Below are 21,594 nucleotides of genomic sequence, written 5' to 3'. Positions count from 1 at the left end.
GCATTTGAAAGCCTTTAAATCAACAAGGAACCAGTTCTAAGTCGAAACCTTCATTAGATAAGGCAGCTGGCAACAATAACAGCCGGCAGGGCTCAAAACGTAAACAACCGGGCCCAAGTGCCACCTGCTTTAATTGCGGGAAAGCTGGACACGGTTGGAGTGCGTGTAAAGAGCAGAGAACAATGTTCTGTTACCGATGTGGCAGCAAAGGGGTTTCTACAGCGGAGTGCCCTAAATGCTGTTCAAAAAACGGAAAGAGGAGTTCGTAAAATTTCCCGAGAATGTTACGACACTCCAAGAACGTGAAAACATGATACCGAAAATCTTGGGTGAAAACCAAAATAATGTGATCCCGGATAATTATGTCGAAGAATATTCAGTACAGCAATGTGTGAATATTAACCATAATTATCGCTCCCGCGACTTCTCAGACCAACATGTTATGTTGGAGACGGAGAATGTAAACAAACACTCAGAGGACACAAGCGCTCGAGTGGTTGCTACCGAAAATTCGAACGATGATCAATCGGTCGATAAGTTACCGGTCGGTGATATTACTGATATAGTAATTACGACGTTTGGCGATAGATCTAGGAAACTAGCATTCTACACCACGATCACCGTACAAGGGGAAAAGCTGCGTGCGCTGGTGGACTCGGGAGCCCCACGCACGTTTGTAGGCAAAGTAGCCATTGAATTGTTTAATTCAATTGGTATACAAGCCAATAAAATAGAACCCTTAAGAGTTACCGTTGGCAACAATTACACATGTAAAGTAATTGAGTCCGCCAAGATCCCGATATTTCTTGAGGGGAAGACAACTATAGTTGACACACTATGGATGCCTTCTTTATCAAGTGATTTTATTTTGGGACTTAATTTCCTTCAAGATGCTCATGTTGTCGTGGACTTCTCCACGGGAGAGTGGGCTTACAAGGAAAAACCTCAAAATAAACATTGGTTCTCGAACGCCGAATCACTAAACTGTGTAGTGGTGAATAACGGCTTAATGGTTCCCGATAATGATAACGTTAGAAATTAAAAGAGTTTCTAGAAATTAAGCTGCCCCCCATTTCTGGAAAACCTGGAATTTCAAAGTTACCGGCAGTCATAATTGACGTGCAAGATCACGAGCCAATCAGACAGCGAGCTCATAGGTGCACGGATAAGATCCGCCAAGCTATGTGACAAGAGGTTGACGATATGCTAACCAATGGCATTATCGAACCGTCGCAAAGTGATTGGGCGAGCCCGGTAGTCATGGCGAAGAAAGCCAATGGCAAGCTCCGCTTTTGTGTGGATCTCCGGCGCGTTAACGCTGTAACTAAAAAGGATGCGTACCCACTACCGAACATGGCTGCGATCCTAGATGAGTTACGACAGGCCAATTATTTAACAACGCTCGACTTGAGTCAAGCGTATTGGCAGGACCGCTAGCAGAAAAGTCACGTGGTATCACGGCTTTTATTGTTCCGGACAGAGGCTTATTTCAACTTAAGCGAATGCCTTATGGATTAACTAATGCTCCCGCAATATTCCAGCGTGCTCTGGATAAGTTATTGGGTCCCGAATTTTATCACATGTATTCGTTTAATTGGATGACATTATCATTGTCTCCAAAATATTTGACGAACACTTATTATGGTTGGATAAAGTTATCGAAAAGTTAAGGCAAAGTGAGCTAACGATAAATAGAGAGAAAAGTTTCTTCTGTAGAACGGAAGTAAAATATCTCGGATTTATCGTAGACAGTCAAGGTCTTCGCGTGGATCCGGCAAAAACAAAAGCCGTAATCACGTTTCCGATACCGAAGAATTTAAAGCAAATTCGTAGATTCTTGGGAAAGGCATCTTGGTATAGAAGATTCATTCCAGAATTTGCGACAGTTGCTGAACCGTTAACGAAATTGACAAAGAAAAATCAGTCATGCGAATGGACAGCCAATCAGCAGTCAGCATTCGACGCGCTGAAAGGATGTTTAACAAGCGCGCCAACGCTTGCATGCCCCGATTTTTCGATCCCGTTTGCATTACAGACCGATGCTAGCAATGTTGGCTTAGGTGCTGTTCTGACACAAGTTATCGAAGGTCAAGAAAGAGTAATCGCCTACACGAGTAGAGCGCTTACGGATCCCGAAAGAAAGTATACCGTAACCGAGCAGGAATGCTTGGCAGTGGTGTGGTCGATAAGGAGGTTTCGATGTTACCTTGAGGGTTATCACTTCACTGTAATTACCGACCACAGCAGTCTCCGATGGTTGCATAATTTAAAAGATCTATCTGGAAGACTTGCTCGTTGGGCTCTCGCCTTGATGGAATACGATTTTACGATCGTACATCGTAAAGGAGCTTTAAATCATGTTCCTGATGCTTTGTCAAGAGCATCGGAAAATTTAAATGCATTGCTACCGTCTTACGCCGATACCATGGATGCGTGGTATTTAAAGCGCGTAAAGGATATCGAAAGAACGCCAGAAAAATTTTTTGATTGGAAATTAGATGGAGAGTTGATGTATCATCAACGACGTTCAGATTTGCCAGATGCTGAGGTCGAAGATCTTGATGCTTGGAAACTGGTGATACTCAGGGAGTACAGGCAGAAAGTGCTCGAAGAATGCCATAAGTTACCGCAAGCCGGCCATCAAGGTATCGATCGTACATATCGACGTCTTTCGATAAATTACTTCTGGCCAGGTATGTTCAAAGATGTAACGGCGTACGTCAGTCACTGCGACGAATGTCAGCGTTGCAAGGTAGAACAACAAGCTCCCGTCGGCTTCATGGGACGTCGAATTGTTGAACAGCTGTGGACTGTAATATCGGCAGATATTATGGGCTCATTGACGCCAAATAAACAAGGGTTCTCGTATGTGTTGGTAATCCAAGACCTATACACAAAATGGATCGAAGTAGCTCCACTTCGACGCGCTAACGGCAAAAAGATTGCAGAGGCTATCGAAAACTTGGTGACAGAAAAGTGGTTGGCACGCATGAAACGCTTGGAAACACTCAGAACAGTTTTCAAGTATGCTCTCGAAGAAGCGCACGAACGACAGGCAAGACCGTATAATCTACGTCGTCGTGAAAAACACTATGAGGTTGGCAAGTTAGTCTTAGTTCGCAACCGACAGCTCTCGAATGCCGCAAAACACATATCGGCTGCACTGAACAAACCATTCGATAGACCGTTTATGATTGCGAAAAAGTTATCGGAGACAGTTGTAGAATTGTCTGATTTGGCAGGAAACGTCACTGGCAAAATGTCTACGGCAGACATCAAGCTATACAAGCCTGAGCTACAGCAACAGTAAACCCAGACTGAAGTGCTTCACTGCACGCTTGGGCGTGGCAGCGAAAAACGAACTCGTGTTCGGACGCTTTCGGTTTCGGGTCGAAACCTCCGTTACGGAGGGGGGTATGTAACGAAGTTTTCCGTTACGTATGCGAGATACCGAATAAAAAGTATAAAAGCTACCGAACAGTGGATATTATTAATCCCTACGTTACCGACTCGTGAGATAGGCTCACGAGTGGATTATAGCTAACGTCAAGGATAGACCCCGTTGACAGGCAGAGGCCCGGATGAAGAGACCGGCGCTCCAGAAAACGATGTCCAGGTTGTCCTGGGAAGTAAGGCAGGGCCATGCCAAACAACCCAGGCAACCCGAGATAAGGAGAAGCGGCCTCGGGGAGTCCTAAAAGAATGACCGTGTCTTTAAGTCCCCACGAGGAGGGGAGATAGAACATCGAGTCTGGCTTAAGCGCTGGTTACGCGCGTCAAGCAGGCTGCGCGAATGTCGTGCGCAGACTGCCATCACAGGCAGTCGGAACGCGACTATGGGACTGTGCTGATGTGTCCGTGCGTGCTGGTGAGCGCGTGACGCGGCACTCAACAGCCATGGGTCCGTTCGCGTACGTGAGGCGTGTGCTATAGGCCCGCCTGCACGTACGTCACGACTGGATACCGGCCAATGCATAGTGGGTTGTGCAGGGGCGTAGTTAGCCCATTGGAATGTGTCCCGATGCCCTCCGTAATCCCATAGGCTTGCGCTATGGCTGGACGAGCCGCGAACATTGCCTCCGTGGTGGTCCGCTCCTGGCAAGCTCTATGCTTTGGCAAATGATACCGCATGTTCCCGTACTCCTCACCACCACCTGGGTGTGGGTGGTGAGGGATAAATGTATGCCCCTCAGCAGGTAGGTCTGCGAGGCTCGGATTTCCGTAAGGAACCCTCCCCTCTCTCCACGACCTAGCATACTGAGCGACCCTGGCTACCGCTACCGTCCAAATGCATAGCCGCAGGGCCGTATTAGATGCAGAAAGAATGGAGGCGAAAGACTCAAACGATAACGTAGGGTTGTTGGCCACCCAACTGACCAACTGTCGCCCTGATACCGATAGAAAAGGACGGGCGAAGGTAATGAGAAATCCCGTAGTGTGAGTGGCCCCTCACACTGACGGGAATAACGTTACAATATATGCTACTGTGATATTATAGGACCTTTCATACCAATGACAATTATGTTAATCTACACGTGTATGTGAGAATCTATACAAAGTTAAAATAATATAAAGTACAAAAGATAGAGAGAGAGAGAGAGAGAGAGAGAATTTCATACAAAGTTACTGATATTACATGTTTTTTGCTGTGTGTGGTAATGCTAACACAAATACACGGATAGTTGACACACTAACCTGAGCCTGTGACAATTGCTGAAGGCCGAGCGACCGAGTCTCTAGTGTGAGCGCTATACAAACAATCAAAACATAAACTCTCTCGAAAAGTCATAAGCTAAGATTGAAACTTTTGCAATTTACATTTAATAAGTTAATAATTTATATTTTCAAATTGTACGTATTTTTACGACGAACATGAGTCCAAATACGACATGATTACGACGATTTTGAGTGATCTTATTAATTAATTAAAACTAAATTATACTCTAAAGTTTACGTAATTAGGTTGTGTTTGAACTCATTTTTGTCGTAAAAATACGTACAATTCGAAAATATTAATTATTAACTCGTTGAATGTAAATTGCGAAAGTTTCAATCTTAGCTTATGACTTTTTTCAAGGGAGTTTATGTTTTGATTGTTTGTATGGCGCTCACACTCGAGTCTCAATCGCTCGGTTTTTGGCAATTATCACAGGCTCAGGGTGAGTGTGTCCCCTGCCTGTGTGTTTGTGATAGTATTAACTTTTACAGAATCTTAGCGCTTATGGGCTAGTGAAGCGGCCAATAAAATTTTCCGTCTAATCAACCCCAATTATAAGTGAGGATCTTAAATCGATAATAACTTTTTAATTAAAAATGCTAGCCTAAAAGTGTTTCGAACTTTTTTACTCAGAATTTCACCCTCTATCCGAATATCCCAGTTTAGCCACAGTTAACCGGACACCCTGTATATTGAAATCCGAGTGAACCGAAACCTTTGTAAAAACGGTGCTTGAGCTCTTATTTAAAAGGACTGTATATTTATTTCGTGCACGGGGTTACGTGAAATGTAAAAATACGTACATACATATATAAAATTATATATACCTTTAACGGATCGTGTTCAACTGGAGCTTTCAAGCGGGTTAGCATCTTATAGGTTTCTAAATTGCGAGCAAACCCCCTAAAGAAACATATAATTAAATTATTAAACTAATTTACATGTAACTGTGAAGATCTATAATAATAGGTATATATGAGCAATTCCACCAATTCGGGAACTGGTTTACCGACGCACATCCCAGATTTTTTTGATATTCTCAGATCTTGTACTCTTTATCGAAAAGAATCTCTAATTTTTTTCAGAATTTTTTATCCATTATTTACGAAGTGGTTATATTGAAATGTTTTTGATTTTAAGTACGTCCTATCTTTTAATTTATTTTCTACACTTTTTCAAATAACTTAATAAATTTTTTTCACACATGATTTCCATGTAAAAAAATCTCACCTTTCCAGTGGAATAATTGTTCTTCTGTAACATCACTTTATAACGAAGAAATTAGCGTTTAAAGTATAAAAATCAATTTTTCAGAAAATGCGTATTTTTTTTTTAGTATTTTTTTCATAAAGTTTCGATAATTTCACATGGAAACTGTAACTTTCAAAATAAAATTCCTATTAAAACTCGTCGAATCGATAATAATAAAAAAATAATAAATAGTTTATCGCAAGTATTATGGACTATCTCGATTCTTATGGACGTTTTTTCCAAGTACGACACTAGAGCCTGTAATATTTATTCCAAATGACTTAATTTTATTGCTGTAAGTGCCGGTGTCTTTGCGTAAACATCGGGGTTACGTTGGAGTACCAGATTAAATTTTTTTAATTGCTGTTATAGCTCCCCCAATGTGTTTTTTCTACTCTGTATATCATTTGTTATTTTTAAATCAACTTCAAACCTACAAATTTTAAACTTTAAACTTTCAAAACAAGAGTATATTTAGGGTTGGCGAACAAAAAATTTAGATTGGTACTCCTACGTAATCTCTACTTTCACGCAAAGATACCGGCACTCAAAGAAATAAAATTAAGTCATTTCGAATAAATATTACAGGCTCTAGTGTCATACTTGGAAAAAACGTCCCTAAGAATCGAGATAGTCCATAATACTTGCGGTAAACTATTTATTATTTCTTTTTTTTTTATTATTATCGATTCGACGAGTTTTAATAAGAATTTCATTTTGAAAGTTACAGGTTCCATGTGAAATTTTCTCAACTTTACGAAAAAAATAGGCATTTCCTGAAAAATTGACTTTTATACTTAATTTCTTCGGTATAAAGTGACGTTACTAGAAGAACAATTATTCCACTGGAAAGGTGAGATTTTTTTACATGGAAACCATGTGTGAAAAAAATTTATTAAGTTATTTGAAAAAGTATAGAAAATAAATTAAAAGATAGAACATATTTAAAATCAAAAACTTTCCAATATAACCACGGCGTAAATAATGGATGAAAAATTCTGAAAAAAATTAGAGAATTATTTTTCGATAAAGAGTACAAGATCTGAGAATATCAAAAAAATCTGGGATATGCGTCGGTAAACCAGTTCCCGAATTGGTGGAATTGCTCATATACAGGGTGTAACGAAACGACCGCCTTTTCTCGTAACTGGAGGTTCGGGGTGACCATCCAATGCACGTGTAAAATTTTGTTCGAATCGTTCAAGGGGTTTAAAAGTTATTTCCATTTAAAACTCACCCTTTTTCGGTCCTTTTCGAACGACTTTAACTGTGCATAATAAAGTGGAGAAAGTGAAAAAACAATTGACGAACACCCCACTAGAATGTAAAAATTATCGATCGCGCGCGATAATACATTTGCTATTTATTTTATTAATTTGGCTATTAGATTAATTTTAAAAATAGCAAAATCCTTTTCATTACAATTCCAAATCAATTCAATACAAGTATCATTGACTGAATTGATGGAAAGAGGGAGAAGATAGAATGAAAAAGAAAGTATCAAAAGCTAAGATGTCACGCAACTGCACTGATAATTTAATAGGAAACACATCAAGGCATTTTCTTTCTACAAACGAAGGTAAAAAGAATTATTTAAAATCAATTCATTGATGATAGAAAAAATTAAACCTACCCATTATTGTTCTCCAAGTTCCTTTACACCGAAGTTTTTGAAAAAGCTTCAAACTGGCTCCTCGATGATTTCCAGAATGCACACTTTCATTGATTTTGCATTTAAGAACTCGCGAATTTAAGCAAATTAGGTGTTAACCTACGTTTCTTCAAAACGCCGGTTAATTTGACACTTTTTGAACTGTTTGAAGTAGGCTGAAAAGAGAGACACAGAGAGATAGAATAATCAATAATTCGTTTCGACCACTCTTAATCACCCTACTTCAAACAGTTCAAAAGTGTCAAATTCTCCAGTGTTTTGAAGAAACATAGGTTAATACCTAATTTGTTTAAATTCACAAGTGTTTAAATAAAAAATCAGTGATAGTGTGCTTTCTGGAAATCATCGAGGAGCCAGTTTGAAGCTTTTTCAAAAACTTCGATTTAAAGGAACTTGCAGAACATTTAATGGGTGAGTTTAGTTTTCTCCTTCATCAATGTATTGATTTTGAATCATTCCCTTTAGCTTCGTTAGTAGAAAGAGAATGCCCTCATGCATTGTCTATTAAGTTATCATTGCGCTCGCGCGATATCTTAGCTTTTGATACTTTCCTTTACATTGCGTCAACTCGCTCTTTCCATCAAATCAGTCAATGATGCTTGTACTGAATTGAATTGGAATTGTAATATAAAGGATTTTGTTATTTTTAAAATTAATCTAATAGCCAGATTAAAGAATTAAATAGCAAAAGTATTACCGCACGCGATCGATAATTTTTACATTCTAGCTGGGTGCTCATCAATTGTTTTTCACTTTCTCCACTTTCCATTATGCAGTTAAAGTCGTTCGAAAAGGACTGAAAAAGGGTGATTTTTAAATAGAAATAACTTTTAAACCTCTTGAACGATTCGAACGAAATTTTACACGTGCACTCAGTTTGTCACCCCGAACCTCCAGTTACGAGAAAAGGCGGTCGTTTCGTTATACCCTGTATATACATGTATAGAATCACCAAGAGAATTATTTTATAGAGAACATCTAATTTTGATAATATTTTACTTTTCTTGTGTAAAACTGCTTAACTGTATATTTACTTAAAAAATAGTATTATATTATAATTTTTAAACCAATTTATTTATTTTAATTAATTCATTTTTTTACTTTGCTTTTCGAATGGTCATTTTCTTATAGTAATTGTTTCTCTGGCAATCCTAGTTGTATATCCACCATGTCAATTTGGAAACATACCAACCTCGATGTTTCTGTCTTTCCCTTTTAAAATTTTAGTGGTGGTTTCTACGTTCGCTACAGAGGATTCATATAATTAACTCTTTGCGATCATATTAATTTAAGAGATTGGTATCGTACTGGTCGGAATTAATTTCCGCAGAATAAGCAGTGATACATAATATGAAAGTTTATGATAAATAATCGAGATTTATAAATTATTCTTTGAAGATTAAATATATGTTTACAGAATAATTTGTTTGAATTTAATGGAAAAGTATAATTTGATACAGGGATGAGTATAATGTAAGAGCAGCATGGTTCTTTGCTGTGATGGCTAAGAGCAGTCATACTACCGAAACGGTAAAAAAGCTTTGTTGATTGAGATTAAATATACGATCGTAAAGGGCTAATTACTTATTTCAATTCATAATATGGAAATTTGAGGACTGAAATAGCGAGTATTACGTTTTCAAATTGACAAACACGTAACGTATAGTATTCACTATGTGCATACTCTAGCACAGTTATATTATAATTAGAATGTATAATACTTGTACATTCTATTAGTTATTTATCTACAATTTTTATAGATCTTTCTTCGCATATGTAAAGTATATAGTTACATATATATTCTAGCTTCATTGTTGTTGTGTTGATATGAACATAGTAAATAGCGCTTTATTTGAAAAGCTATCAATTCGTAATCTCTTTTTTATCCACCAATGGTTCCCTGATCAAGAGATACGGTAATGTCTCAACGGCAAGTACATATAAAAGTAGATAAAGACATGTCTATACCGCCGTCAAGACACTACTTTTATACAGCTAGTTTGGCCGTCCCAATTTTCAAACCGATTTATCTCCGTGAATAATCCATTGTCATGATTTAAATAATACTTTTATTAAAATGGTTTTGAACAAGCTTTCATTTGAGCCAATGAATATCAAAATCGGTTCATGCAATCTAGAGATATTATACTCTCTTAGCTATATATATATATATATCGAAAATTAAGATTCTTCTCCTTCATAACCTTCTTCTTTTCCAGCCAGAGTATATGTATGTCTCGGGCTGAAGTTGGCCGCTTGAGTGACGAAATTTTGCCATTACCACCAACCTACTTTTCGGCTCTTAAAATTTGCTACTACTATCAACCTGATTTTCAGCTCTCAAAATTTGTTGCTGCTATCAACCTAATATTCGGCTCTCAATATTTGTCGCTACTACCAATTTAATTTTGAGCTGTCCAAATTTTTTCGATTGCAGTGTTTATAATATAAAGTTATATTTGTTGTGATTTTGTTATTAACCCATTATGAATGTGAAAAAATTTTAAATTCCGAAATAAATTCAATTAATAGTGACAGAAGGAGTCAACGATTAGATATAACTATAATAATACATTTTACAATACAGGTTGAAGTGTACTTTGCAACGTGGCAAATTCCTAGTGAACCTGTAACGTTCAGAATTCCGAATTTCCGCGCCTAACTTGGATTGGGTCCGCCGCGTGAGCTAGCGTTACCAACTCCGCCATTTTGATTATACTACGCTGTACAGTGATGTCAGTGATGCCAGAATCAAGTTTTTAGCAACAAAAATAAAGTTAACCGCTAGCCAGGAGCAGTATTGAAAATTTGAAGGGAAGGGATATATACCTCTTTCCTTCGAATTTTCTATACTGTTGCTGGCTAGCGGTTAACTTTATTTTTGTTGCTAAAAACTTGATTCTGGCATCACTGACATCACTGTACACCGTAGTATAATCAAAATGGCGGAGTTGGCAACGGTAGCGTGAGCTTTCGCGCCCACCGTAGCGCTACCGGGAGCACGCGGTAAGGCAGTGATGGGAACTTGTGGGAATTCGGTATCCCCACCACCCCTCCACTAGCTAGCACGCACACAGTGCCAGCGGTACATCGGTGAGCCAACACCACTACTGTCGCTGCTCGCTGGTCACGCACCAGCTACATCGATACGTGCGTGTCTCGGCTTTCGCCGTTGAAGTTCGGTTAGCTCCGGTGAGGTATGAGTACGAGAGGGATGAATATACTTTTCTCGGACCGCTCTTTCGCTCTCTATTTCTCCCAAGTTTAGCCAACGAGCCGCGCCAAACTCCTTTTCCACGGTATCGGCCGGCTCAAAGCAATGGGAAAATAAATTTACTTTTTGACAATTATAATTCATGAAAATTTTTAAATGTTATTACAATTTAACAATTATTCTGAAAATGGTAAAAAATTATTGTGGAAAAAAAATAAAGGTAACAAATAAATAATATTGTCCGTGACAGTAATTGAAAGAAAAAATCCTTGTTATATTGCACAAAATGATCACTGAAGTGTGACAATTTAAAATTCATCAAATAAAAAAAAATTATACGAAAATACATTAAAGATTGATTAATATGAAAAAATTGTTAAAAATTAGGTAAAAACTCGACCATTCTCTTGCAATATCACTGCAATGATAGCAATTCGGATGTGTAAATATGACCAAATTCATTAATATGTACTATGAAATGTAAAAATCTGACCTAATTTCTATGATGAGAGCCTAATAACAGAAAATGTGAGGCTGCTCGGAAATTTCTTCGGTTATTTTCCAGTATGGAACACCTTAGCGAACTGAAATAACCTAAAATATATGCAAAAATAATAATAGGAAATAAAATTAGGACTTAATATATCACAATGTGGAATAATGTCAAGAAATAGCTCAAACCCACTATTTTCAAACTTTTTTTATGCAAATTTTGAGTGTAGATGTTACTTCCGCCTTGAAACTTTTGCAAATTCATATATAATTGTTGATAACTAAATAATTATTGCTCCGGAATGTACTTAAAATAAAAGTTTATTGAAATTGAGTTTTACGCTATGATATTGATAAATCTGACTTTATCTATGCATTGAGAAGCAAATAACTCAATTTCTCATGCTTCTCGGATGTTTCTTCGGCTATAATCTGGCATAATATGTCTGAATGAACACAAATAGATGCTATTAATTATCAACAAATTATGTGGAAATCAAAATTGGGGATTCTAAGCTATGCTACAAAATAATTACCAGAAATGGCTAAAATTGTCCAATTTCATATTGATTTTCTACAAAATTGGAGTATGGTAGGCGCTTCCGGTTTGAATTTTTTGCAATTTCAGTTATGTCCGAAGAATCATCCGAGAAATATGAGAAATTCAGTTATTTGCCTCTGAATATTTGCATAAAGTCAGATTTTTCAATATTATAGGGTAAATTCAATTTCAATAAACTCACCATTTTAGAACTTTCAGAATTTCGGGCAACTTCAGCTTTAGAAGAAGAGCGACTACCGCTAACCAACACATTTTTATATGTCATCCGTGTAAAGTGATGTAGCGTTTACCAAAAACTCTAAGCAAATCAAAATCCTTTTCCTCCTTTAGATTTTAATTATTATAAAATGCTTATATGTAGCCATTAATTAATAAGATTTGGTAATAAATACATAAAATGCGTTCTTATTATATCAAATAATAAGTTGAGGTACAATAAACTCAATGTTTTGATATTAATCTGCTAACAAATACATTTTTTGTATTTATTATTGAGTCCAATAAGTTAATGGTTATTAAAAAAAAATTCCTTGTAATGAAAAAAAATGAAAAAATTTTAAGCTTCGCCAAGACTCGAACCCGAGCCTGCCGCGTGACAAACGGCTGATATATCATCTGCGCTACAGTTCTCACTTGGTGTACCAAAAGTAAAACAGCCTTTTAAAGACTGGCTACAATTCTTTCATTAACTCGTCATAAACGATTAAGAAATAGCTGCAAAAATAAATATACTTATTTACACAGCATTATTACACTACATTTATTATGTTTTTAATTTGAAGCATACATTTTGCATGAAGATATGATAGTTTAACGGTAACCATGCAGTACACTAAATACAAAGCTATTCATATGCTACATTGTCGTAAATTAATTAAGTAATATTATAATATGTTACGTGTAGTCGAATAATTTACGACAATGTAGCAAATGAATAGCTTTGTATTTAGTATACTGCATGGTAACCGTTAAACTATCATATCTTCATGCAAAATGTATGCTTCAAATTAAAAACATAATAAATGTAGTGTAATAATGCTGTGTAAATAAGTGTATTTATTATGGCAGCTATTTTTAATCGTTTATGACGAGTTAATGAAAGAATTGTAGCCAGTCTTTAAAAGGCTGTTTTGCTTTTGGTATACCAAATGAGCACTGTAGCGCAGATGGTAAGGCAACCGTTTGTCAAGCGGCAGGCTTGGGTTCCAATCTTGGCGAAGCTTAAAATTTTTTCATTTTTTTTTCATTACAATGAATTTTTTTTAATAACCATTAACTTATTGGACTCAATAATAAATACAAAAAATGTAGTTGTTAGCAGATTAATATCAAAACATTGAGTTTATTGTACCTCAACTTATTAATTGATATAATAAGAACGCATTTTATGTATTTATTACCAAATCTTATTAATTAATGGCTACATGTAAGCATTTTATAATAATTAAAAACTAAAGGAGGAAAAGGATTTTGATTTGCTTAGAGTTTTTGGTAAACGCTACATCACTTTACACGGATGACATATAAAAATGTGTTGGTTAGCGGTAATCGCTCTTCTTCTAAAGCTGAAGTTGCCCGAAATTCTGAAAGCTCTAAAATGGTGAGTTTATTGAAATTGAGTTTTACCCTATGATATTGAAAAATCTGACTTTATGCAAATATTCAGAGGCAAATAACTGAATTTCTCGTATTTCTCGGATGATTCTTCGGACATAACTGAAATTGCAAAAAATTCAAACCGGAAGCGCCTACGATACTCCAATTTTGTAGAAAATCAATTTGAAATTGGACAGCTTTAGCCATTTCTGGTCATTATTTTGTAGCATAGCTTAGAATCCCCAATTTTGATTCCCACGTAATTTGTTGATAATTAATAGCATCTATTTGTATTCATTCGGGCATATTATACCAGATTATAGCCGAAGAAACATCCGAGAAGCATGAGAAATTGAGTTATTTGCTTCTCAATGCATAGATAAAGTCAGATTTATCAATATCATAGCGTAAAACTCAACTTCAATAAACTTTTATTTTAAGTACATTCTGGAGCAATAATTATTTAGTTATCAACAATTATATGTGAATTTGCAAAAGTTTCAAGGCGGAAGTACCTTCTACACTCAAATTTTGCATAAAAAAAGTTTGAAAATAGTGGGTTTGAGCTATTTCTTGACATTATTCCACATTGTGATATATTAAGTCCTAATTTTATTTCCTATTATTATTTTTGCATATATTTTAGGTTACTTCAGTTCGCTAAGGTGTTCCATACTGGAAAATAACCGAAGAAATTTCCGAGCAGCCTCACATTTTCTGTTATTAGGCTCTCATCATAGAAATTAGGTCAGATTTTTACATTTCATAGTACATATTAATGAATTTGGTCATATTTACACATCCGAATTGCTATCGGTGCAGTGATATTGCAAGAGAATGGTCGAGTTTTTACCTAATTTTTAACAATTTTTTCATATTAATCAATCTTTAATGTATTTTCGTATAATTTTTTTTTATGTGATGAATATTAAATTGTCACACTTTAGTGATCATTTTGTGCAATATAACAAGGATTTTTTCTTTCAATTACTGTCACGGACAATATTATTTATTTGTTACTTTCATTTTTTTTTTCATATTAATTTTTTACTATTTTCAGAATAATTGTTAAATTGTAATAATATTTAAAAATTTTCATGAATTATAATTATCAAAAAGTAAATTTATTTTCCCATTGCATCGAACCAGCCGATACCGTGGAAAAGGAGTTTGGCGCGGCTCGTTGGCTAAACTTGGGAGAAATAGAGAGCGAAAGAGAGGTCCGAGAAAAAAGTATATTCATCCCTCTCGTACTCATACCTCGCCGGAGCTAACCGAACTTCAACGGCGAAAGCCGAGACACGCACGCATCGATGTAGCTGTGTGCGTGACCAGCGAGCGGCGACAGTAGTGGGGTTAGCTCACCGATGTACCGCTGGCACTGTGTGCGTGCTAGCTAGTGGCGGCGTAGTGGGGATACCGAATTCTCACAAGTTCCCATCACTGGTGATGATGTGTCCGTGCGTGCTGGTGAGCGCGTGACGCGGCACTCAACAGCCATGGGTCCATTCGCGTACGTGAGGCGTGTGCTATAGGCCCGCCTGCACGTACGTCACGACTGGATACCGGCCAATGCATAGTGGGTTGTGCAGGAGCGTAGTTAGCCCGTTGGAATGTGTCCCGGTGCCCTCCGTAATCCGATAGGCTTGCGCTATGGCTGGACGGGCCGCGAACATTGCCTCCGTGGTGGTCCGCTCCTGGCAGGCTCTATGCTTGGCAAATGATACCGCATGTTCCCGCACTCCTCACCACCACCTGTATGTGGGTGGTGAGGGATAGATGTATGCCCCTCAGCAGATAGATCTGCGAGGCTCGGACTTCCGCAAGGAACCCTCCCCTCTCTCCACGACCTAGCATACTGAGCGACCCTGGCTACCGCTACCGTCCAAATGCATGGCCGCAGGGCCGTATAAGATGCATAGAGAGAATGGGGTCGAAAGACTCCAATGATAACGTAGGGTTGTTGCCAACCAACTGACCAACTGGCGCCCTGATACCGATAAATAAGGACGGGCGAAGGTAATGAGAAAACCCGTAGTGTGAGTGGCCCCTCACACTGACGGGAATAACGTTACAAATTTTATTTTAGTTGATTCATTGCCATTTGTACAACATCGAAACTGTGTCATTGCATCAACTAACCTATTATATACAGGGTCTTTTCCTAGCAGCGGAGCATAGGAGATTCGTGTTAGTTGACTATAGTATTCGGAATGACCGAATCTGAGAGCGCTGATTGGTCAATATTACATAGTACCAACAGATAATAAGCCGTTACCAATAGTTGGAAACAAAAAATGAGATTCATCCGCTATATTGGTATGGAGAAATGTTTACATGCTAATCCTAGCAGAAAGAGGTGTAAAATGAAGAAATGTCAAATGGTAAGGTTACTAAAGTAAAAATTGAAAAGAATGAATGGAAAGTACGAATATTTTTCATGTTCATTCAAAGTATTCAATTTTTACTTTGGTATAACGACAACATTTGACATTTTTCCATTTTACACCTCTTTCTGCTACGATCAGCATATAAACATTTCTCCACACCAAAATGGCGGATGAATCTCATTTTTCATATCCAATTATTGGTAACGGCCTATTATATGTTGGTGCTACGCAATATTGACCAATCAGCGCTCTCAGATTCCATCATTCCGAGTGCTATAGTCAACTAACATGAATCTCCTATGCTCCGCTGTTAAGAAAAGACCCTGTATTTCATTTGATGAACACTTGTTGTAACAATATCTTTTAATTTCAGTTCAAACAAATTAAATCAATAATCTCCACTAGTATATAAAATTATTTTGAAGTTAACAAATATAAACATGAATGTATTTTTTTTTAATCAAGAGAGACGGTAGTGTCTCGAAGGCAAGTACATAAAAGTAAGTATAGACATATCTATACCGTCGTCGAGGCACTACTGTAACTTATACAGCAAGTTTGGCCGTCTCAATTTTTAAATCGATTTTTCTCCGTGAATTATACACTGTCATGATTCAAGTAAAGCTTTTCTTAAAATAGTTTTGAACAAGCTTTCATTTGAGCCCATGAACATCAAAATCGATTCACGCAATCCAGAGATAGCATACTCAGTTAACTATATATTGTAATTGGGCGGAAATTAAAACTCACCCAATACTAAAATAAAATACTACTTTATTGAGTAATAATAATCACACACGAATAATCGAAAAGATTGGGTCACCCTGCCAGGATTCACGCTCACTTATTATACAAATTAGTCACTTTGCTCTACACTTCACACACACAGCATACTAGGAAACGGGTAAAAAGAATAAGGAAAGAAATCACTGGAAATGGGAGGAAAGCTAGTGGGTGGGCGGAACGAGGTAACGGTAAGGGGGAAGGTGGGAAGGTAGGGAAGTAGAGAACACCGGCAGCACTTCCAGTAGTCCCGATCGGGAAAATGAATCCGTTTCGAATCACTACTAAGTTCCCGACTCGGTTTGGTGCGGAGAACGTCCTTACAAAATACGTAGAAGCAGCACGGCAGAACACGCAACGGCTATGTCGAAAGCGCGACAAGAAGTGGTCCTTTTTCCGAATCTTCCTCTCTGGTGCCCAGTTCCGTCCTTTCCTTATTTGTCTCAAGCTCATCTCTTAATTTGATTGATGGCTGACAGGGGTGTGATCCTTGACATCCAATCAATAATCAGGATCGATTCGTATTCCAATCCATTCCTTCAATCGGCACGAAACTGGGTTGGCAGCACTGCTGGGAGGTGGTGTGGTAGCTTTGCATAAGGCTGGCGCGGCGCTTGAATCCTTCGACTACTGCTAGTTCTGGTGGGGGAAGGCTGCGCGGAACGGGGAAATACAGGGACGGAACGGGGGAAGGGGAAACTATGTACAGCAGGGGCGGAACGTAGGGGAAGGGGAGAGAATATAACATTCATACGATCATTTCCATCATTTACTCTTCTTCCGTGTGCGGCTATTACAAACTCTTATTTTAGAGAACTACATATCCGACACACGGGAGATTGTTCGCTCTCATACTCTATGTACAAAAAAGGGGGCATCAATATTGACAACGGTGGGCCGAGCGCGACCTCACCGCCTTGTTGTCACGCCGCGCTGAGCCGTGCTATACCGCCGCGCTTCGTACGCAACGTAACCAAGTCAAAAATAATAACGAATATTTCGACGGGGGAAGGTAGGGGGGCACCAAGCTACGCGTATGGGGCCACTAGAAGGAAATGAGCTTCGTAACGTCGTACCACGTTACAACTCCCCCCCACGTAGTCTGGGCCAGGGGAGAAAGAAAATAACACTGAAGGAACATCTTTCGAGGTTCCTCTCTTTTCGATTGGCAGGGCGATCCGAGGTTCTTACGTACTAGATTAATAGACACTATAATACAAGGGGGAGAGGGCATTGCCCGTAAACTCAATATAATCGATCTTCCTGGATCTTTTACCAGGTCCAATTCGGTACAATTCAAAAGGGGGCATTTGCCCAAATAAGATGCTATACAATGCAACGGAAAATAATTAGGCCATTTGCTCGGCTCTCAAATAAATCTATGCCTTAATCACTAACTCCTTTCGGAACAGTATAATGAGTAATCTTAATCTAATTTGCCCTGGACTCCCCAGACCAACCGAATAGCGCCCACAAGGCGGCCTAAGCTGCGAAGATTGAATACTAGCGTGGCAGTGCGCTAAAGGAGCAATCTATCCCGCGATCGTCCCGATTCGTCGTCCTCGACCTTGTCCATCTAAGCCATTCGGTGTTTACAAAATAAGCAATACCAAAATGAAAAGAGAATTCTATTTCAGAGCGTACATACCTTGACTGCGTAGGTGGTGGTGAGTCATCTCCAGGTCCTTGGGGTGGGCTCGGGACGGAAAAGAGGAGAACGGTCGAGGCAGTTCATCTCCCAACAGGAGGCACGGCATCCTCGACCACCCCCGCTCTCGACAAGTAGAACATAGATCAACGGAAAATTTACGCGATGACGAGACGACAGCGCGATTTGACTCGGAACGGTCACTACTATATACGGGGCGGAACGTTACTAAAGTGGGGGCGGAACGGGACATCTAATAACGGGACGGAACGGTGTTTCAGGGACGGAACGGGGGCTAGTATTGGGACGGAACGGGGTAATGAAGGGTCTACTTAGGGTGTATGGGAGGGTATATGGTGGTGCCCTTCTCTTCCTGGGCCAGCCACTCTCCCCGACAGCTCGGGCACTTCGCGGCAGTCACCCCCTCCCAACCGCACTTGAAGCAGTACCGGCTCCGGCGGGGCAGGGGGCAGTTGCGATGCAAATGCCCCCCCACCCCACAGGACCAGCACGACCGCGTATCATTGCGCCGGGGACGGGGGGACACCAGCTCGGAAATCCGGCTGCCGGAGGGAGAGCCAGACAGGAGAGTCGGCCTTGTTGGTGGTGGCGACGGGGTCCGGGCAACTTGGGCATAGGTGGGTGGGGAGGACGAAGGGGTTGGGGAGGTTACGAGGAAAGCGGAAGGGCGAGGACTGGGGAAATTGGGAGGAGGGGTGGCGGTGAAGGACATAAGGGGGCGGACGAGGAGGTTGGAAGCAGGAGGAGTAGGAGGGGATGAAACGGGGAGATTGGGAATGGGGAGTTTGGGAAGGAAAGTTGGGGAAGATGGAACGGGACGGAGGTCACTCCACGGCCTTCGGTGTGGAGGACGGAGGGAACAGAGGCGTTGGGGGGAGGCAGAGGAAACGGGAAGCGATTGGGGAATAAAGGGAGTGGATTTAGGGAAGGGAAGGACGGGAAAGGGAGTGGGTGAGGTACGGGCGGAACTTGAGGAGGAAGAGGGAGGAAGGGGGGTGGACAGCGGGGAGAGGGATTTATTTTGGGGCTCGGGCGATTCGGGACGAGGGACAGGGTCTGGGGATACGGGACGGAAGGAGGCGGAAGGGGAGGATTCGGGACGGGGCGAGATGGGACGGGGAATGCGGGACGGAACAGGGGGCAGAAGGGATGCCGGCTCCCTTAGCGGCTCGCGGAAGACGAGGCCGGCGGCCTTCGCGGCTTCGATCCACATCCGCCAAACGACGAGAGTCGGAGCCGACGTCGTCGGGCGGGGTCGGGATGGAGAGGGGTTGCGGGAGGAGGAGGGATTGTGGGAGGGGGAGGTTGGGGGAGTCGGGGAGCGGGAGTGGCTCGGGGAGCCCTGTCCCTGCCGGTCGACGGGACTGACCCGGCCGGTTCTCCTCCGAGGCCCTGCTCGATGATGGGGCAGCATCCTCCTGTAATGGGGCAGAAACCTCTTGATTAGGGGATGGCGTATCTTTATCGGTAACGAATTTCTTAAGATCTTTGATATGGACGCGTTCTACGATCGTACCATTGTCCGCACGCAAACGATAAACTACGGGGGAAACTACCTTATCCACGATGTAGGGTCCGACGAATTTAGGAGCTAGTTTAGCCGTGAAACCTTGACTTCCAGAGGACAGTACATAGTATCGGCGTAACACTTGGTCTCCTTCCTGAAAAGTGATAGAGCGCCGGCCCTTATTATACTCACGAGCCTGTTTAATGGTGGCTTGCCCCAAATGTTTTCGTACTAGGTCGTGGACATGTTCCAATCGGGTAATTTTCTCAGCCCAGATAGTTGGTTCGCTGGGTTCGACGTCTAGGGATCTTTCCTCTTTACGCAAATTTGAGATGGGGACAGGATTTCTACCATAGTTCAAGAAGGCCGGGGAGAATTGGGTGGAACTCTGCACGGAGGTATTAACAGCGAACTGCAACTCTTCCAATCTTTGATCCCAGTCTCGATGGTCCTTTTCGACATACATGGCGATCATTGTTTTAAGAGTTCGATTGACTCTTTCCACAGGATTTGCTTGGGCATGATAGGGAGGGGTAGTTATTTGGGTGATATGGTAGGCTTGGGTCATGGTTCTAATCTCCCGGTTAACGAATTCCGTGCCATTATCAGTCAGAAGATACGTAGGACAACCCCAGCGATGGACGATTAACGAAGAAAACGCATTGGCGATGGATTTTCCGTCCGCTTTCTTTAGAGCTTTTAATTCCACATATTTCGTGAAGTAATCCTGCATTACCAGGAGATACTTTTTCTGGGTTTTGCTTGGTGATAGAAGTCCCATAATATCTGCAGCGACTAGAGTCCAAGGTTCTTCGTTGACACGTTCACGCATCTCGCCGACTGGGCCTAAAGTGGACGATTTATGGGACTGACAGACGCGACACGTTTTGATATACTGTACAACTGACTGATAAATGCCGGGCCAATAAAAGTCTTGCGCAACGCGAGCATACGTTTTTTCGATACCAAGATGCCCCGATTGCGGAGGATCATGAGCATCGCTCAGTGCACGTTGACGACTTTCCAAAGGTAACACAAGTTTCCAAGCGTGGGTATCGGGGACGGAACTTTCAATAAGGGAATTCGGCCTATGGTAGTAGAGTTTATCCTCACTTACTCTCCAATCAGGGTATTTGGAAGGGCTTTCGGAAACGTTTTTGAGGCGGAACTGGTACCATTCATCCTGGGAAGTACCAATGGCGGAAAGGGCGGTGGTGAGGGAAGGGTACATACGGGACAGGGCATCCGGAACAACGTTACTGGATCCTTTTCGATGTTGGATTGTCATGTTGTATGATTGCAATGCTAGGGACCATCGTGCCAATCTACCGCTAGGTTCGCGTAACTTTTGGAGCCACTGCAGACTACTATGATCGGTAATGACTTTGAATTCGGTCCCTTCGATATACGGTCGGAATTTCTTAACCGCCCATAATACTGCGAGGCACTCTTTTTCCGTAGTGCAATAATTACGCTCAGCCGGCGTCAGGACACGACTAGCGAAGATAACGGGGAGTTCTACGCCATTCTTTTCTTGAGTTAACACGGCCCCGATAGCCGTATTACTAGCGTCTGTTTGGACGGTGAACGGTTGGGTAAAATCAGGACGCAACAGGACGGGAGTATCCATAAGAGCGGATTTTAATTCTTCAAACGCTGTTTGTTGCTCCTGCTCCCATGCCCATGGAACATCCTTTTTCAACAGTTGGGTTAACGGAACTTTGAGTTGGGAGAAGTTATC

At 40.5% G+C, this 21,594-nt stretch overlaps 1 protein-coding gene across 8 annotated transcripts in view; it reads right to left on the bottom strand.

Annotated features, from left to right (window-relative positions):
- Positions 1-21,594, bottom strand: part of Pfk (ATP-dependent 6-phosphofructokinase) — a 433,792-nt gene that overhangs the window by 205,170 nt on the left and 207,028 nt on the right. For all 8 annotated transcript variants that reach the window (XR_010822829.1, XR_010822830.1, XR_010822831.1 and 5 more), the window contains exon 9: positions 5,545-5,620. Coding sequence is in view for 5 of the 8 variants with exons in the window: in XM_066728950.1 (XP_066585047.1) it covers positions 5,545-5,620 (76 nt within the window). In the remaining 3 variants the exon portion in view is untranslated. The remainder of the gene's footprint in view (positions 1-5,544; positions 5,621-21,594) is intronic.

The sequence above is a fragment of the Prorops nasuta genome, unplaced genomic scaffold, assembly GCF_024137725.1.
Source record: "Prorops nasuta isolate Cenicafe-Biocafe unplaced genomic scaffold, Cenicafe_Pnas_1.2 PNAS00006, whole genome shotgun sequence".
NCBI lineage: Eukaryota > Metazoa > Arthropoda > Insecta > Hymenoptera > Bethylidae > Prorops > Prorops nasuta.
This window is presented reverse-complemented; position numbering and strand designations above follow the sequence as displayed.